Consider the following 15053-nt stretch of genomic DNA (forward strand, 5'->3'; position numbering starts at 1 on the left):
AAAATCTTTGCTTGGAAACGCTAAATGAATGTAAGATCAACACTTAGAAACCCTAAATTTAAGGAAGCACCCACACTAAATTTATTTAATACAAGCGGGAGAAAGCGTTCAATTTATAAGTGTATGTGAGTTTAAATTTTTCGGTGAACTTGCTATCTTGCAACGCTAGTTACCACTCATTATAAATAAATTTTGCCAACTTTCTTCGGCCCGCAGGGCTGCTTTTTCATTTGCCTTTAATAGAAACAATACTCTTTTTTTAATTTTAACAAAAGGAGACCACACGAAAGGAATGAAAAAGTCTACCTGCAACTTTTCGTCAAATTTGATCATGTCGTTCCACTGCTCCACTCCCCCACAGGGAAGAAGAGCCCCTAAGAGCACTTTCTCAGCGTACAAGTGACCCAGTTCTTTGCTGAATACTTGCTGTACTGCAATCAACAGAGTCCTTCTCCAGTCATCCATGCCCTAAGCAAGGAAAACATTTTTGTCCAATTAAATTTGTGTTAATTTTCAAGAGAGATCTCTGTCACCTTCTGGTTACTAGACCTTGCCCTCCAATTAAAACGCATTGCTGTTAATTTTTCTGGTTGTCTTCTTTAAGAGTGATTTTTTAAAATTAACACTGAGAGAGATCTGTTACTTAAAATATAACATCCCAAAAACATTATTTCACCTTTATGCTATGAATTTTGAGCAAAATTCAGACTACAAAACTCAATAATAGCGACTGTGGAAATCAAACTATTTGAGCGAGAAAAGCTGCAAAATCGTGAGTAAAAGTTTACAATATGCGATGAAAGTGTACACTAATGTGCAATAAATCATTAAAAGGCGCTAAGTTTAAAAAAAAGTTTATTTTGATTGAAAAAGAATTTGGAAAATGCTTTGAATATAAAAGGCCCAAAAGTATTGAGAAAACGATTTGTATCTCAAACAAACTTTTGGAAATTTCTGTTCTCCAAAAAGGTCAAAACTGATTAAGTTATGAAGATTTTTTTAACTGGAAAGTTTTTGTCTGCAAAAGAGGGCGTGTTTTTGTAAAAAAAAAGACATTTAGAACTCTTCAAGTCTCTGAGAAATGCATAGTTGTTTAACTGGGTTTTGAATAATTTTTTCACACTGCTCTTAAGCGGAATTTTTTTTGACCCCTGTGGTACATGGGTAACCACTTAACCTCTAAACTATTAAATGTTTGAAGCAGTAAATTAATACTACCATATGCAGTATGTAATTCATCATGTTTTGTTAACATTGGAATCGCCGCGCGATTCTTCATAGTTGTTGAAAGTGACAGGTATTTACGCACTAACAGACAGACCACAAAATGATCAATTGCAGTCTGCCTTATATGAACGTGAATAAAAATTATGCGTTAATCTTCTCTTTATACGATAGATAAGATACTTAGTCGAGCGTGTGGAACTGAGTACCGCATGGCGCAGTCAGCGGAAAAAGGAAGAACCATATTAGGACTGGAACTATTTTGGGAACGACCCAGCTCCAACCCCCCCCCCCCATTCTATGAGAAAAGTGGAGAAGTCAACTCAAGATGGCCCTCGTCGCAAAGACAAACATCGAACTAGATGAACTCCTAAGAGAGAAACCGACAACAGTCATATATCCCCGGGAACCAGTGGAAGAACAACCAGTGAATAATCCAACACAAACAATGGAGAGGGAGAGACTCACGAGATACAGTCAGGCAGTAGCCAAATGGAAGAATGAGTGCAACTTAATCGACAGAATAGGGGTGTTGTGCGGCGACAAGCCATGGGACATTGCGGACAAGAAGGCAAAATCAATGGTGTACCTAACAATTGGAATCGAAGGACGCAGGATGCACACCCGAAAATACCCACATACAAACGTCGAGAACATCACGACACAACAATTGTGTGAAGAATTGGAGTTGACATTTATAAGACCAAGAAATGTAACTTTTGACCGGTATTTGTTGCTAACCAGACGTCAACAAAAAGGTGAAACCATGAAACAATTCCATTCGGCCTTAAGATCCCTAGCAGAATTCTGCCAGTTAGGAACTCTAGAAGACGGATTGTTAAGAGACATCTTCACAGTCAACATGAATGATCCAGAAATACAAAAAGAACTCTTGAAGGTAACATTGCAACCAGAGAAGGCACTGGAATTAGCCATCAGCATTGAATTAGGCGCACGAAGCCAACTAGTCATACAGGCAAAATCCACAACAGACCCATCAATGGTATCAATAGTAGGACGATCGGAGCCCGTTCTAGTAATCACCAGTTCAAGGTATCGAGGAAATTTTAGAGGAAACTATAGCCAGCCCAGAGGCATATTCACACAGTCCAGAGGCAACAATAACAACAACACTCAGTCAAACAGACAACAAGTACAACACAATTGTAGAAACTGCGGAAAACCCTGGACACAAGACCACAGAGCCAAATGTCAAGCACTAGGCCAAACATGCAGAAGATGCAATAAGCTCAACCACCTTGCCAAGGTATGCCGCTCAAACTTAAACAGAAACAACAATAGAAACATCAACGAAATCGAAGAAATACACGATACACAACACGAGGACAACATAAACATGGTTTCCTTAAATAACGAAATAGAGAGCATAAGAGATGACTCAGAAGAAGACTACAGTGTAAACCTAGTCTCCCCAATGGAAGGACCAACAACCCCCACCAAACTAAACGTGACATTTGGAAACAACAAATATTGGGTAATGGTTGACTCCGGGAGCTCAAACAGCTTAATCACAGAGCGGATGGCACACGAGATAGAGGAACGGGACAAAAATAGTTGGTGGAGTCGCAAGGCGAATCCAACTAACCTAAGAAGCTTCACGAACACCCCAATCAAGAACAAGGGAACGTTGTACTGTGACGTTCAATGCAACGGGTAGAACGCAGGAAGAGCCGACCTCATCGTGGTACCAAACAACCATAGAGCACTAATAGGCCGAGACCTCTTCCATGGACTAGGCATTCAAGTCAATCAACAGTCATCCCCAAATTCGGAAGGTAAGAATGTCGCGATGATAGAAAATCTGGATAGTCAAAACTTAAAACAATTAATAGCAAAACAATTTCCCGGTCTAGTAAAACGGATAGGACGATCAATCAACCACACAGTAAAATCCAAATTTAGAACAAACTTTACGCCTATTCATCAACGAGGTCGAAGAGTACCAATACAATTACAAAACCAGGTCGAACAGGAACTCAAAAAATTACAAGAGAACGGCAACATAATAAAACTGGACAAATGCAGCGACAAAAACTTCATATCGCCAATTGTAATAACAATCAAAAGAGACAAAACGATAAAACTAGCCATGGACTCTAAAATTTTAAACAAAGCCATCCACAAAAACAAATATCAGATGCAAAACATAGATTGCCTAATGGACAATATTGCCCAATCAATTTCGGAATCGTCGCACGAAGGCGAAGTACTTTTTTCAACAATCGACTTACGGAATGCATGCAGCCAACTACCGCTTGACGAGGCAACAGCCAAGCAATGCATTTTTAACATAGTAGGCCAAGCCACCGGAACGTACCGATTCATAACAGGTTTCTACGGCCTAACGGACATGCCGGCAGAATTCCACAAAGCCATTGACAGCACACTAAGAGGTCTTAGAGACACATATAGTTTCTTGGACGACATATTTATAGTCTTCGGCGGAGGAATAAAAACTCACAAGGAAAAAGTTTTTAAATGCCTGCAAAAACTCGATAAAGAAAACCTCAGCATAAACTTAGAAAAATGCCACTTCAAAAAAAATAAGATAGAATGGTTAGGATTCGAAATCAACCAAATCGGATTAAAGCCACTCATCAGCAAAACCGAGGCTATTCAAAACCTAAAAGCCCCGAACACATGCAAGCAACTAAAATCATTCCTCGGAAGCGTCCACCACGGAAGCGTCCACAAGAAGCGTCCACCACGAAAATCTTCCTCGGAAGCGTCCACAAGAGTCTTTAGAGACCTTTTAAAAAAAGATAATAAATACAAGTGGGAACATAAAGATCAAATAGCATTCGAAAATATAAAATTACACATAAAAAACATAACAGAAAATACGCACTAAGATTCCACCCGAAAAACGAGAGTCAGAACAGACGCATCACAATCCGGACTCGGAGCCGTCCTAGAACAAGAATCGAATAAAGGATGGGAGACAATCGCATACGCCTCACGTTTCCTAAATAAAGCTGAAGAAAAATATAGCATAAATGAACTAGAACATTTAGGTGTAGTGTGGGCACTCGAACATTTCAAACATTATCTTTATGGTCATTATTTTACAGTACAAACAGATCATAGAGCACTTTTATCCATATTGAAAGAGAAATCTAGGAAAGCCCATCAAAGTAGACTAACACGTTGGTGCGACAGGTTAATTCCATTCCATTTTCAAATTGAACACATACCAGGATCAAAGATGGGATTAACAGATTACATTTCAAGAAACCCAAATAACAAAGCTAAGCCAATAAGCCGATACGATGAGGACTTTGTAATCACCCAAATAGACGCAATTAAACAAACCATCTATGCAATAAAACAACGAGGGAGGCCACGAAAACCAGACAAGTTGGAATCGTCCAACGATTCCAAAGCACTAATTACAAAGCCGGAAATCAAACGACAAGGAGGCCGCCCACGAAAATTACCACTGCAATCGGAGGACGATTCCAAAATCAAAGTGCCTAGAGCACAAAGTCACAAGACAAAACCACAAACTTTGCAAAAGCTGCAAAATTACGGCTTACGCAGAAACAAAGAATTACCAAATATAGAAAACCACGTGACGATAGATGACGCAACTTTACAAAAAGTCACACAGCAAAACAGTGCAAAAGTGCATTTGCCAAATAACTTAGCTACAGATAAATCACTACCTAAATCCAACTCTATTTTCGAAGTGGACAAAAAACAACCCACAATCCAACGAACCCCACCTACATCGCCAGCTAAGAACCCAATTTCTTTCTCGACCTACCCCAGCCCAGACAAAGAAGATCGCCCCAACAAAGTAGACACCCAGTTAGATAAAGCAATACGAGATGTCTTCAGTTCAACACTAATTGCGGCCATGACGAACAGAGACGCAGATCTACGGGAGATAAAAGACCGCATAACACAAGGGGACGAACAATGATGTAAGGCAGTAAGCAGGCAAATCCACACACATTGGAAAAAACTCAGTGTGAATGACGGGTGCATCCTCCTAGACAATCGGCTAACCATTCCAAACGCAATGAAAGATGCAGTGATAGACGTCCTGCACGCAACCCACCCAGGCGTCTGGGGGATGACCGAACTAGCCAACAGATTATGGTGGCCGTTCATAAATAGAGATCTGATTAACAAGTCAAAAACGTGTCGCCCGTGCACAGAATTTGGTAAGAACCTTAAAAGCATAATACCAAAAACATAATGGTCACTACTAAAACAATACGTCGAACCGAACGAAGAATTACAATTAGACTTTGGGGGCCCAATACTAGACGGTCAAGGAAGAGAAGTATACTTCCTTGCATGCATTGATAGATTCTCTAAATTCCCAACGCTTAAATTATACAACAACGCGAATGCCACAAACATAGAACATTTCCTAACAAAATACATTGCTATCCAAGGGGTATCCAGATCCATACGAATGAACCGGGCTAGATGCCAAACAGGAAATGTAATAAAAGAATTCTGAAATAGAAATAGTATCAAGACAATATTCGCCCCAGCGAACGATCACCGATCGATAGGATTAGTCGAAAGATTAATACAAACGGTAAAACGCCGCCTAGTTTGCATTAAACTAGACCCGAACCAGCGCCCTTTCAACATAAAACAGTTATTAAGACAAATCGCACAGGAAATAAGAATATGCCGCAAAACAGCGACTAATATTTCCCCTTTCGAAGCACACTTCGGTCGCCCGGTAAACACACCAATAACTAACTTAACCCCATGTGCGGATAGTCGAAACTTAAAATGGCCAAATATTAAGTCTGATTATTTAGATGACAACATTATGGGCAATGACGAGCTAATCTCAGACAAACGTTGGATACAAGAGACGCTGGACAGTGACGAAGAAGTGAAACTATCAAAGCAGCGAATGCTATCTGCGGCACTGAACGACAAAGGTGAAATCCCCCGCACCTTCCGTATAGCACCCCAGACACCGCTACAACCCCTCGCCGAAAACAGCAAGGAGTTGAAACTAGCCAGGAAGACCCTAGCCGCCACCCGAAGCAAGAAACAGCTGCAAGGGCTTTACGAAGCCATCCCTGAAGGAGCGGCACTGGTAAAAACGTCAGGCTCCACCATGATCATCAAGTAACCCGGCCAAGACGATACGGTGTTACACAAATTGGAAGTAGCACGCTTCGCAACACCAGCGCAACCGAAGATCCCACTCATACAATTCGCAGCCCGAGAGACCGTAATCAACCGCCATGGTAAAATTCAAAGACAGATGAACGTACACCAAAAAGATCAGTGTGCAAAACTCAAAGGCGAGAAAACGATCAGAAAGAGGACAAACGATTCGCCAACGAACCCCAACCTCGCTAATCTTTTGAAAGTGAATCGCACTAAGATTCCCCCAAAGAGGAAATTTATACAATCACCCAAGAAGGGAAAGACCGGGGCAAAAAGCCAAAGAACAGCAACACCGCCTGATTCCCCCTTCGAAGACGAGGATTGTGAAGTGGCAACACAAAGACAGGAAACACTGGACAACAGCGAAGATTCAGACTATGACCCGCAGGAAGACATAAACGTCCAGGAAATTGCGGCACCAAAGAAAACAAGAAGAAGTAAAAAGACAACAAAGAAGCCCGAAAAATATGGTCACAGCAAATGTCCCCAAACAGATGATGACACGGAAAGCTCGGAGACAGGCTCCCCGAAAAAGCAATTCACTGGAATTGCAAATCATCAGCCCCCGACCACAACACAAGAGGTCCCGCAAGTATCGAAGGTGGACATACAAACAGCCGGCCGCTCACATCCTCCCCAAGAAGGTGATCACGAGAGCGCACCGCCGCAGCCTGAAGCAGCACAATCGTTGGACGATACCCTGCCGTTCGAGCAGGCTGAGGAAGAGAGAGAACTATACCCTCCCGAATTGTAAACAAACTTTAAAAAATTTGTTTTTCCTCCGAGGGGAAATGTGGTATATGGGTAACCACTTAACCTCTAAAATATTAAATCATTGAAGCAGTAAATTAAAACCACCATATGCAGTATGTAATTCATCATGTTTTGTTAACATTGGAATCGCCGCGCGATTCTTCATAGTTATTGAAAGTGACAGGTATTTACGCACTAACAGACAGACCACGAATTGATCAATTGCAGTCTGCCTTATATGAACGTGAATAGAAGTTGTGCGTTAATCTTCTCTTTATACGATAGATAAGATACTTAGTCGAGCGTGTGGAACTGAGTACCACAACCCCAAAGCAGACGAGATTTCAATTGTATCAGCAAAAACACATCAAAAACTCAAAAAATGTTTTGCACTGTTTTACATAAAAAATGTTAGCAGCGCCACACTTTCTTTTGTTTATGTACATTCGTTTCAAACCCTTTAATTCAGTTAATGTCCTTTTTTCATAGGGCTTAGGTGCCGATCAAACTTTTTGGATACGTTCACATGTACCCATTTTTGTTGGGTTCTGCATACCTTTTAATGATCAAGAAATTTACTTATAATTAAAAATAGTGCATATGTTAGAATATCGATCAAACTATAGTCTTAAACTTAGTGAGAATTAGAAAGAAAGTTTGACTTACCAGATTAGAAAGACAAGCAATATGACTTCGATCAAAGAAATTATACAAAGGAATCGTCCAGAAATGAGGCTTAGAATCAATATTCGGTTCAAATTGGTGAATCTAGATAACTATTATTAGAGTTAGATTAAATGATGTAAAATCTTCCCATCATGTAATAAGTGATGATAATATCTCCGGAAGTGTGAATGATTTCTTAAAAAAGTGCAAATGCATTCCATTTATGGTTCCTTTTGCGACTGATTTGCAGAAGCAAACCACATTGGGTAACCTTTGCGACCCCCACCATAAATATGGGTGCTAAGATTAGTTTTGTATCTTGACTTTTTCACACTGATGATGGGTATATATACAGCTGATTTTTGAGTCCATTTTCATCCCCAAATTCAAATCACCATCTTGATCTAATAATCAGATCTCTTCTGTGAATCTCTAAATTCTACTGTAAAATATCATTTTTTTATTCTCTCATTTTTGAGAATTTAAATCTTTCACTTAGTTAAAAACGCTTTTTATTCCGCTTGCGAAATTCCATAACCCAACAGGTTATGGGCCCAGCATTTTTCTAAGTCATAAATTTAATTTCCAAAACAAAACTAATTTGTTGTTGACAGTCATAATCCTTTTCTGCTTAGTTACTTTTCTATTCACAACTGTTTTGCCAGCTCAAACTCAAATGGATCAACAGACAGTGAAGCTACTGACCTACACAGAAAAGGCACATGACTTCCCAATCTGGAGCACAAGATTTGTGGCGATGATGCAGACGAAGGGACTCTACAGATCCCTACTGGGGACAGAGGAGCAACCCAATGAGCCTGCGCCACTGGCCAATGGGGCAACCAATGATGAGAAGAAGAACCACAAGGTGCTGAAGGATGCAAATGAGAAGGAAGTTGCAGAGATCAAAGAGAAACGGAACAATGTGTGGTGCCATCTGGCACTGACTCTAGATGCAACAACCCTCATGCTGATGAGACATGACTGTGTGGGAGATGATGGTATTGGAGATGGAGCAAAGGCTTGGAAGCTCTTGCAAGAGAGATTTCAGAGTGTGGAGACGCCGACAGTGGTGACTTTAGTGGCACAGCTTGCTCGACTGCAGCTCGAGGATTCTGAGGATTTGGACAGCTTCTTCATCAGAGGACAGGAGTTGCTCACAAGGCTACAAGAAGCAGGGGAAGCAATCTCAGAGACCCTCTTCAACGCCTTGGTCCTCAATGGTCTGCCAATGAGGTATGAAAGTTTTGTTATACAGGAAAGCTTCAACCCGGCAACGAACTTCACAGAGTTGAGGAAAAGGCTGCAGAATTTTCATGAGAGCACGGTGCAGAGACACAAGGAACAAAGTGGTTCAGTGGCACTGACAGCGAAGCGTGACTTCAAGAAGGGACCCAAGAAAGGAAACTGCTTTGTGTGTGGGATCCCCGGACAACATTCCAAGGACTGCAGGAAGAAGGAGACAGCACAATGCAGCAAGTGTGGTGAGAAGGGTCACCTAGACAGGGCATGCAAGAGACAAAGAGATGGAGGCAAACATGAGTCAGTGGCAATGGGTCCAACATTGGCTACACCAGACGAGGAACGCTGGGCAGCTCTTACACAGTGGAAGACAGCAGGCATGCTAGTGGACAGTGGTTGTACAGATCACATACCGACAAACATCGATGCGTTCCTGGACTTCGTGCCCATTCAATCAGTTGTCAGAAATCCCAACGGAGAGGCTTCCAGAGTGGTGGGCAGAGGCTGTGTGAGGATCAGCATACCCTCAAACAAAGGGGAATTCCAATGCGAACTCAAAAATGTTCTGTGTGTGCCAGACTTTTCATCAAACCTCCTATCAGTCTCAAGATGCACAGAGTGGGGACATAGCTTCACTTTCGAGAAAGGAAACAGCTGCATGAAACTCCAGAAGGGAACTCGGGTAAAACTAACACAAGAAAATTATTTGTTTTACTTACCCTGCAGCGTTCTAGAATTCAAGATGAGTTCCAAGAGCGTGAAACTTGACAGTGCAAGGAAGTGACACAGACGATTGGGTCATTTGAATTAAGCGGATGTGGCCAGGAATGCACCAGAGACAGTGGGGTAACTCGATGATGTATTCAATGTGTGTGCATTGGCTAAGATCACAAAGACTCCAGTACCAAGAGTGGCAGAGACCCAAGCAGAAGAGGAGCTAGAGAGGGTGTTCACAGACGTGATGGGACCTTTCAGAGTAGTGTCACTGTCAGGGTTCGGGTTCTGCATAGTGTTTGCATACCAGTACACGAAGTTTGTGTTTGTGGAATTGCTTAAGGCAAAGAGTGAAGCATTGGCCAGCCTGAAGAAATTTGTTCTGAGTGTGGGGACGCCCAAGAAGCTGAAGCAAGACAATGAGAAGGAGTTTCTCTCAGAGCAGTTCAAGACGTACTGCTTAGATGCAGGCATTCTACAGGAGAAGACCATACCAGAGACGCCACAACAGAATGGGTTAGCTGAGAGGTGCAACAGGACACTGCTGGAGATGGCAAGATGTTTGCTCATTGACTCAGCACTTTCCAAGATGATGTGGGGAGCAGCCATTTTTCACGCAGCAAGGATCAGAAACTTGGTTGTGAGACGAGGAGAAGAAAAATGCCCAGCAGAGCTGATGAGAGGTATAAAATCTAAGCTTCCAATTAGTAAATTATCTATTTTTGGTTGCACAGTCTTCATGAGGAAGAGGGACAGAGAAGACACTGGAAGGAAGGTTTGTGGGTTACACTGCAGGAGAAAACGGATACCTGGTGTACATACCCAACACACGCAAGGTGATGGCAGTTCGAGATGTGATCATCAAGGAGTCTGAAGTGGGCTCAATCCCTGACAACAAAGAAACGGCTGACCTACTAGATGATGGGTCGGAATTGGGAATCTGGCACCCAGATGATGGTCATCAAGACGATGACAACAGAGAACGACAGGACACATCTACTGCAATAAAGGAGGAGTGGCATGACGCAGGGAGCGTGAATACTCAAGAAACAACACTGAGACGAGAGGCCTCGGATGTTGGAGAAACAGCACTAGATGAAGGATCTGATACAACAAGAGGGAGTCACAGAGACTCAGAGTCACTGGAAGACAGTGACACAGAAGTTTTCTCACAGTTTGAGACAGTTGGCTTCAATGAAGATGCACTGGAACACGCGGACAGAGCAGAGCCCAGACGAGGGACACGAGCAATGAATGTTCCGCAATTTTTTGGAGAAGTCAGGACCCATCTTGCTGTGACTGAGGGCGACTATGTGGAACCCAAAACAGTCTACGAAGCCAAGCAAGGTGACGATTGGAACCAGTGGCACCGGGCAATGAAGGACGAGGTCAAGGCACTCCAAGACAACGAGACTTGGAACCTAGTGAGACCACCCACAGACAGGGACGTCATACCGGGCAAATGGGTCTACAAAGTGAAATTGGGACCCAGTGGTCAAGTGGACAAATACAAAGCGCGCTATGTGGCAAAAGGCTTCAAACAAGTTGAAGGACTGGACTACTTTGAGACTTTTGCGCCTACCTGCAAGCCAGAGACATTCAGGATTCTACTTCAGCTATCAGCGAAGCAGGGCCATGTGATGCACCAATTTGATGTCATGGCTGCTTTACTGCAATCACCAATCGAGGAAGAAGTGTATCTGGAACAGCCACAGGAGTTTGTAAAACGGGGATCAGATGGGGAGAAGTTAGTATGTCGACTAAATAAATCAATTTATGGTTTGAAACAGGCTGCTAACAACTGGTACAAAGAGCTGGCAAACTTCCTACTGAGACAGGGGTTCACCAGAAGCAGGAACGGTCATTGCTTGTTCGCAAGATCAGAGGCCGAGGATCACACCTTCATCTTGGTCTGGGTTGACGACATCATAGTAGCATCAAGAAGTATGACAGTGGTCTCTGATGTCAAGAAGGCACTAGAAGCAACCTTCCACATGGAAGATAGAGGGAGACTACACTGGTTTCTGGGTCTAAGAATCAGACGAGAAGAGGGCAAAGTCACAGTCGACCAAGAACGGTACAGAGAAACAATGCTTGAGCGGTTTCAAATGGATCAATGCAAACCCTCAAGAACTCCAGTTTATTTGAATATGAAACTTCAGACAGCACAGAACGGAGACGAAGAAGTGGACCAGAGGATCTACAGAAACTTGGTTGGATCACTTCTGTATCTGGCAAAACAGACGAGGCCAGACATCATGTTCACAGTCAACATTCTGTCCAGACACATGAATGCACCTACCAATCAACACTGCATGTGCGGAAAACGACTTCTGCGATATCTTCAAGGCTCAGCTGGGGTGTCAAGAAGCAGGCCACAGTTGATCTTTTTTCATCAGAAGCAGAATATCACGGCATGGCAGCAGCAGTTCAGGAAGCACTCTACCTGAAACAACTTCTAGAGGATTGTGGCATCCAACAGAAACGTCCAATAGCAATTGGAGAAGACAACCAAAGTTGTATCAGACTCTGCCAAAACCCAGTCATGCACAAAAGAAGCAAGCACATCGAAACAAAGTTTCACTTCATCCGGGACAAGACGGAGGATGGGACTATTTCAATTCATTGCGTCCCTACAGACAAAATGGGGACTATTTCAAAATGGCAGCGGACATCTTCACAAGTCCTTACCCGTTTCGAAAGTGGAAACATTCAGAGCAGTTTTGATGGGAACAGTCTCTACGCAATCAGCTCAGGTCTGAGTGGGGGTGTTAGAATATCGACCAAACTATAGTCTTAAACTTAGTGAGAATTAGAAAGAAAGTTTGACTTACCAGATTAGAAAGACAAGCATTATGACTTCGATCAAAGAAATTATATAAATGAATCGTCAAGAAATGGTGCTTAGAATCAATATTCGGCTCAATTTGGTGAATCTAGATAACTATTATTAGAGTTAGATTAATTGATGTAAAATCTTCCCAGCATGTATTAAATGATGATGATATCTCCGGAAGTGTGAATGAGTTCTTAGAAAAGTACAAATGCTTTCCATTTATGGTTCCCTTTGCGACTGAGTTGCAGAAGCAAACCATATTGGGTAACCTTTGCAACCCCCACTATAAATCACGGTGCTAAGATTAGTTTTGTATCTTGACTTTTTCACACTGATAATGAGTATATATACAGCTGATTTTTGAGTCCTTTTTCATCCCCAAATTCAAATCACAATCTTGATCTAATAATCAGATCTCTCCTGTAAATCTCTAAAATCTACTGTAAAATATCATTTTGTTATTCTCTCATTTTTGATAAATTAATTCTTTTACTTAGTTAAAAACGCTTTTTATTCCGCTTGCGAAAGTCCATAACCCAACAGCATATAATTTTACGCATCTTAAGGCACAAAGATATTTTAAATGGACGTGAAACTTCAAAAAACTAGTATTTTTTTTACTTTTCTTTGATTTTATTCGCTCTTTTAGTCAAAAATCGTTGAAGTTTTTGTAGAGCTTGAAAAATGATATTTTCGTTTTTAGATCAAAGTAGAAGTTTTGTATCAGAGAAGGTTATTTTGATACAGAATGATTTTTTGGTGATTTTTTAATCAAGTTGTCTTCCTTATATTTACTTTAGCGCTGATATTTTAAATGTTAAGCAGTCCGATAAGATGTAGTCTACACAGGAAACAAAGCTTCCAGATTTTGACATTTTGAACACTGGGATCTCAGATGAATATAATATTATGCAAATAAACTAAAAATTTTGGGCAGTTATTGTTTTGAAACAATAAATGAAAAATAAGAAATATTAAGTTTGTTTTTATAATTTGAAGTTTCTTGAAGACGTTTTGTTGAAACACACGGGATGTTTCAAAGAGTTCTGATAAATTTGAAATTGCTTTATTATTTGATTATTTTTGCTCCACTCCGAATTTTTTCTAGTTTACTCAGAAAAAAACTTCTATCAATTCATTTAAGATGTTGATATTGTTGTTGGAAATTTCATAGCTGATAGTGTGGCGAGGTTTATAAATCGAATCGCCTACAGAAGCTTTTAAAAACTTCTTAAGATCCGTTCAAACAATTTGATGAACGCCGAAATAAGAAGTGGAGACTGGTTTTCCGGTATAATTGTTCATTCTGTTTTTTGAGAAAATCACTTTCAGAATAGTTGTTTTTTGTTGACGTGCGCCAATTTGATTTCTATAGTTTTTTTCTGGTCGAGAATGGAACCAGTTTTTTATAAACAAAAAACTGGTCCTATAATTTTTCTAGGAACTGATAATTGTTTAGCAAAAACCCGATCATCGAAATCAAAAACAGAGAAGTCTAATAGCCGCACAAAAACTAAAGAAAACTGTCGAGAAAACGTTTTCTCAGCCAAAGAAAAAATTTTGAACTGCAGTTCAGGACTGCTTCTGTATGTTTTTTTCAAATTCTTTTGCTTGTTTATAATAAATTATTATGACTTCTTGAAAAAAATCGCCTCTTGCCAAAAAATTTTTTTAAAAAATGACTAGCGCACCCCAAAATCAGCCCTGTTGACTTTGGATATGAGTTCTTTCAGACTGTGTATGGTTCCAAGCAGACATCTCTTCTCATTGGCCCAACTGCTCAGCAATTCCATGGCACCAGTGCAGCACACACCTGGTCCCTGCAGGGACGTACACGAGTCCAGAGCCACTGACGGTATCTCAGTACAGCAGCAATCTGGCTGTATCTGACACTGAAGAGTGTCAATTTGGGCTCTCAATTGTGACTTTTCGGCTTGTAGGCTTTCCGAGTATCTTTCCCATTCCTGAAACAAAAATAAATAGCACCTGAATTCCATTTCAATAGATATTTAGCACCGGAGTAATGGAATTGTGCCAATTAGATCATTTTCGGCGGTCATTTTAACCAAATCTGTGACTAAGGTCGTACACTTCATAAGTTTATGATTTGCAACATAAAAGGAAAATACATTACAGTCACAAAACACAACATGAAGTTCCGCTTCCTCAGCAGAGCATTTCGAGAGAGTGCTCCAAAAGAGTTACACAGGGAACTGGTATCCATGGATCAAATATCAATTTGCACAAGCGAGCGAATAAAATCCTAGAACAAAAAAACGATCAAGCAAAACTTTAGTATAAAAAGACATGCAGGACGACAATAATTGCTTCAAACTTCGTTTTAGAGCAATTAAGAAAAGCGGTTGTGTTAACATCCACATCTAAAATGGCCCTTTTGTCAAAGTTTTGTCATGAGAGTTCTTTTTTATCAGTTTAGGGTTGCGCT

General features: G+C 41.1%; 1 protein-coding gene across 1 annotated transcript; it reads right to left on the reverse strand.

Annotated features, from left to right (window-relative positions):
* Positions 1-306: 306 nt before the first annotated feature.
* Positions 307-14831, reverse strand: LOC142358098 (uncharacterized; the record flags this gene model as incomplete). The annotated part of the gene is made up of 3 exons (XM_075409564.1): positions 14742-14831; positions 14299-14571; positions 307-468 (listed from the first exon to the last, which is right to left on the reverse strand). Coding segments are annotated over exons 1-3 (525 nt in total), but the record flags the coding sequence as incomplete, so codon positions are not given.
* Positions 14832-15053: the final 222 nt, after the last annotated feature.

This window comes from Convolutriloba macropyga, unplaced genomic scaffold (assembly GCF_964194025.1).
Source record: "Convolutriloba macropyga unplaced genomic scaffold, txConMacr16.3 SCAFFOLD_3107, whole genome shotgun sequence".
Taxonomy (NCBI): Eukaryota; Metazoa; Xenacoelomorpha; order Acoela; family Convolutidae; genus Convolutriloba; species Convolutriloba macropyga.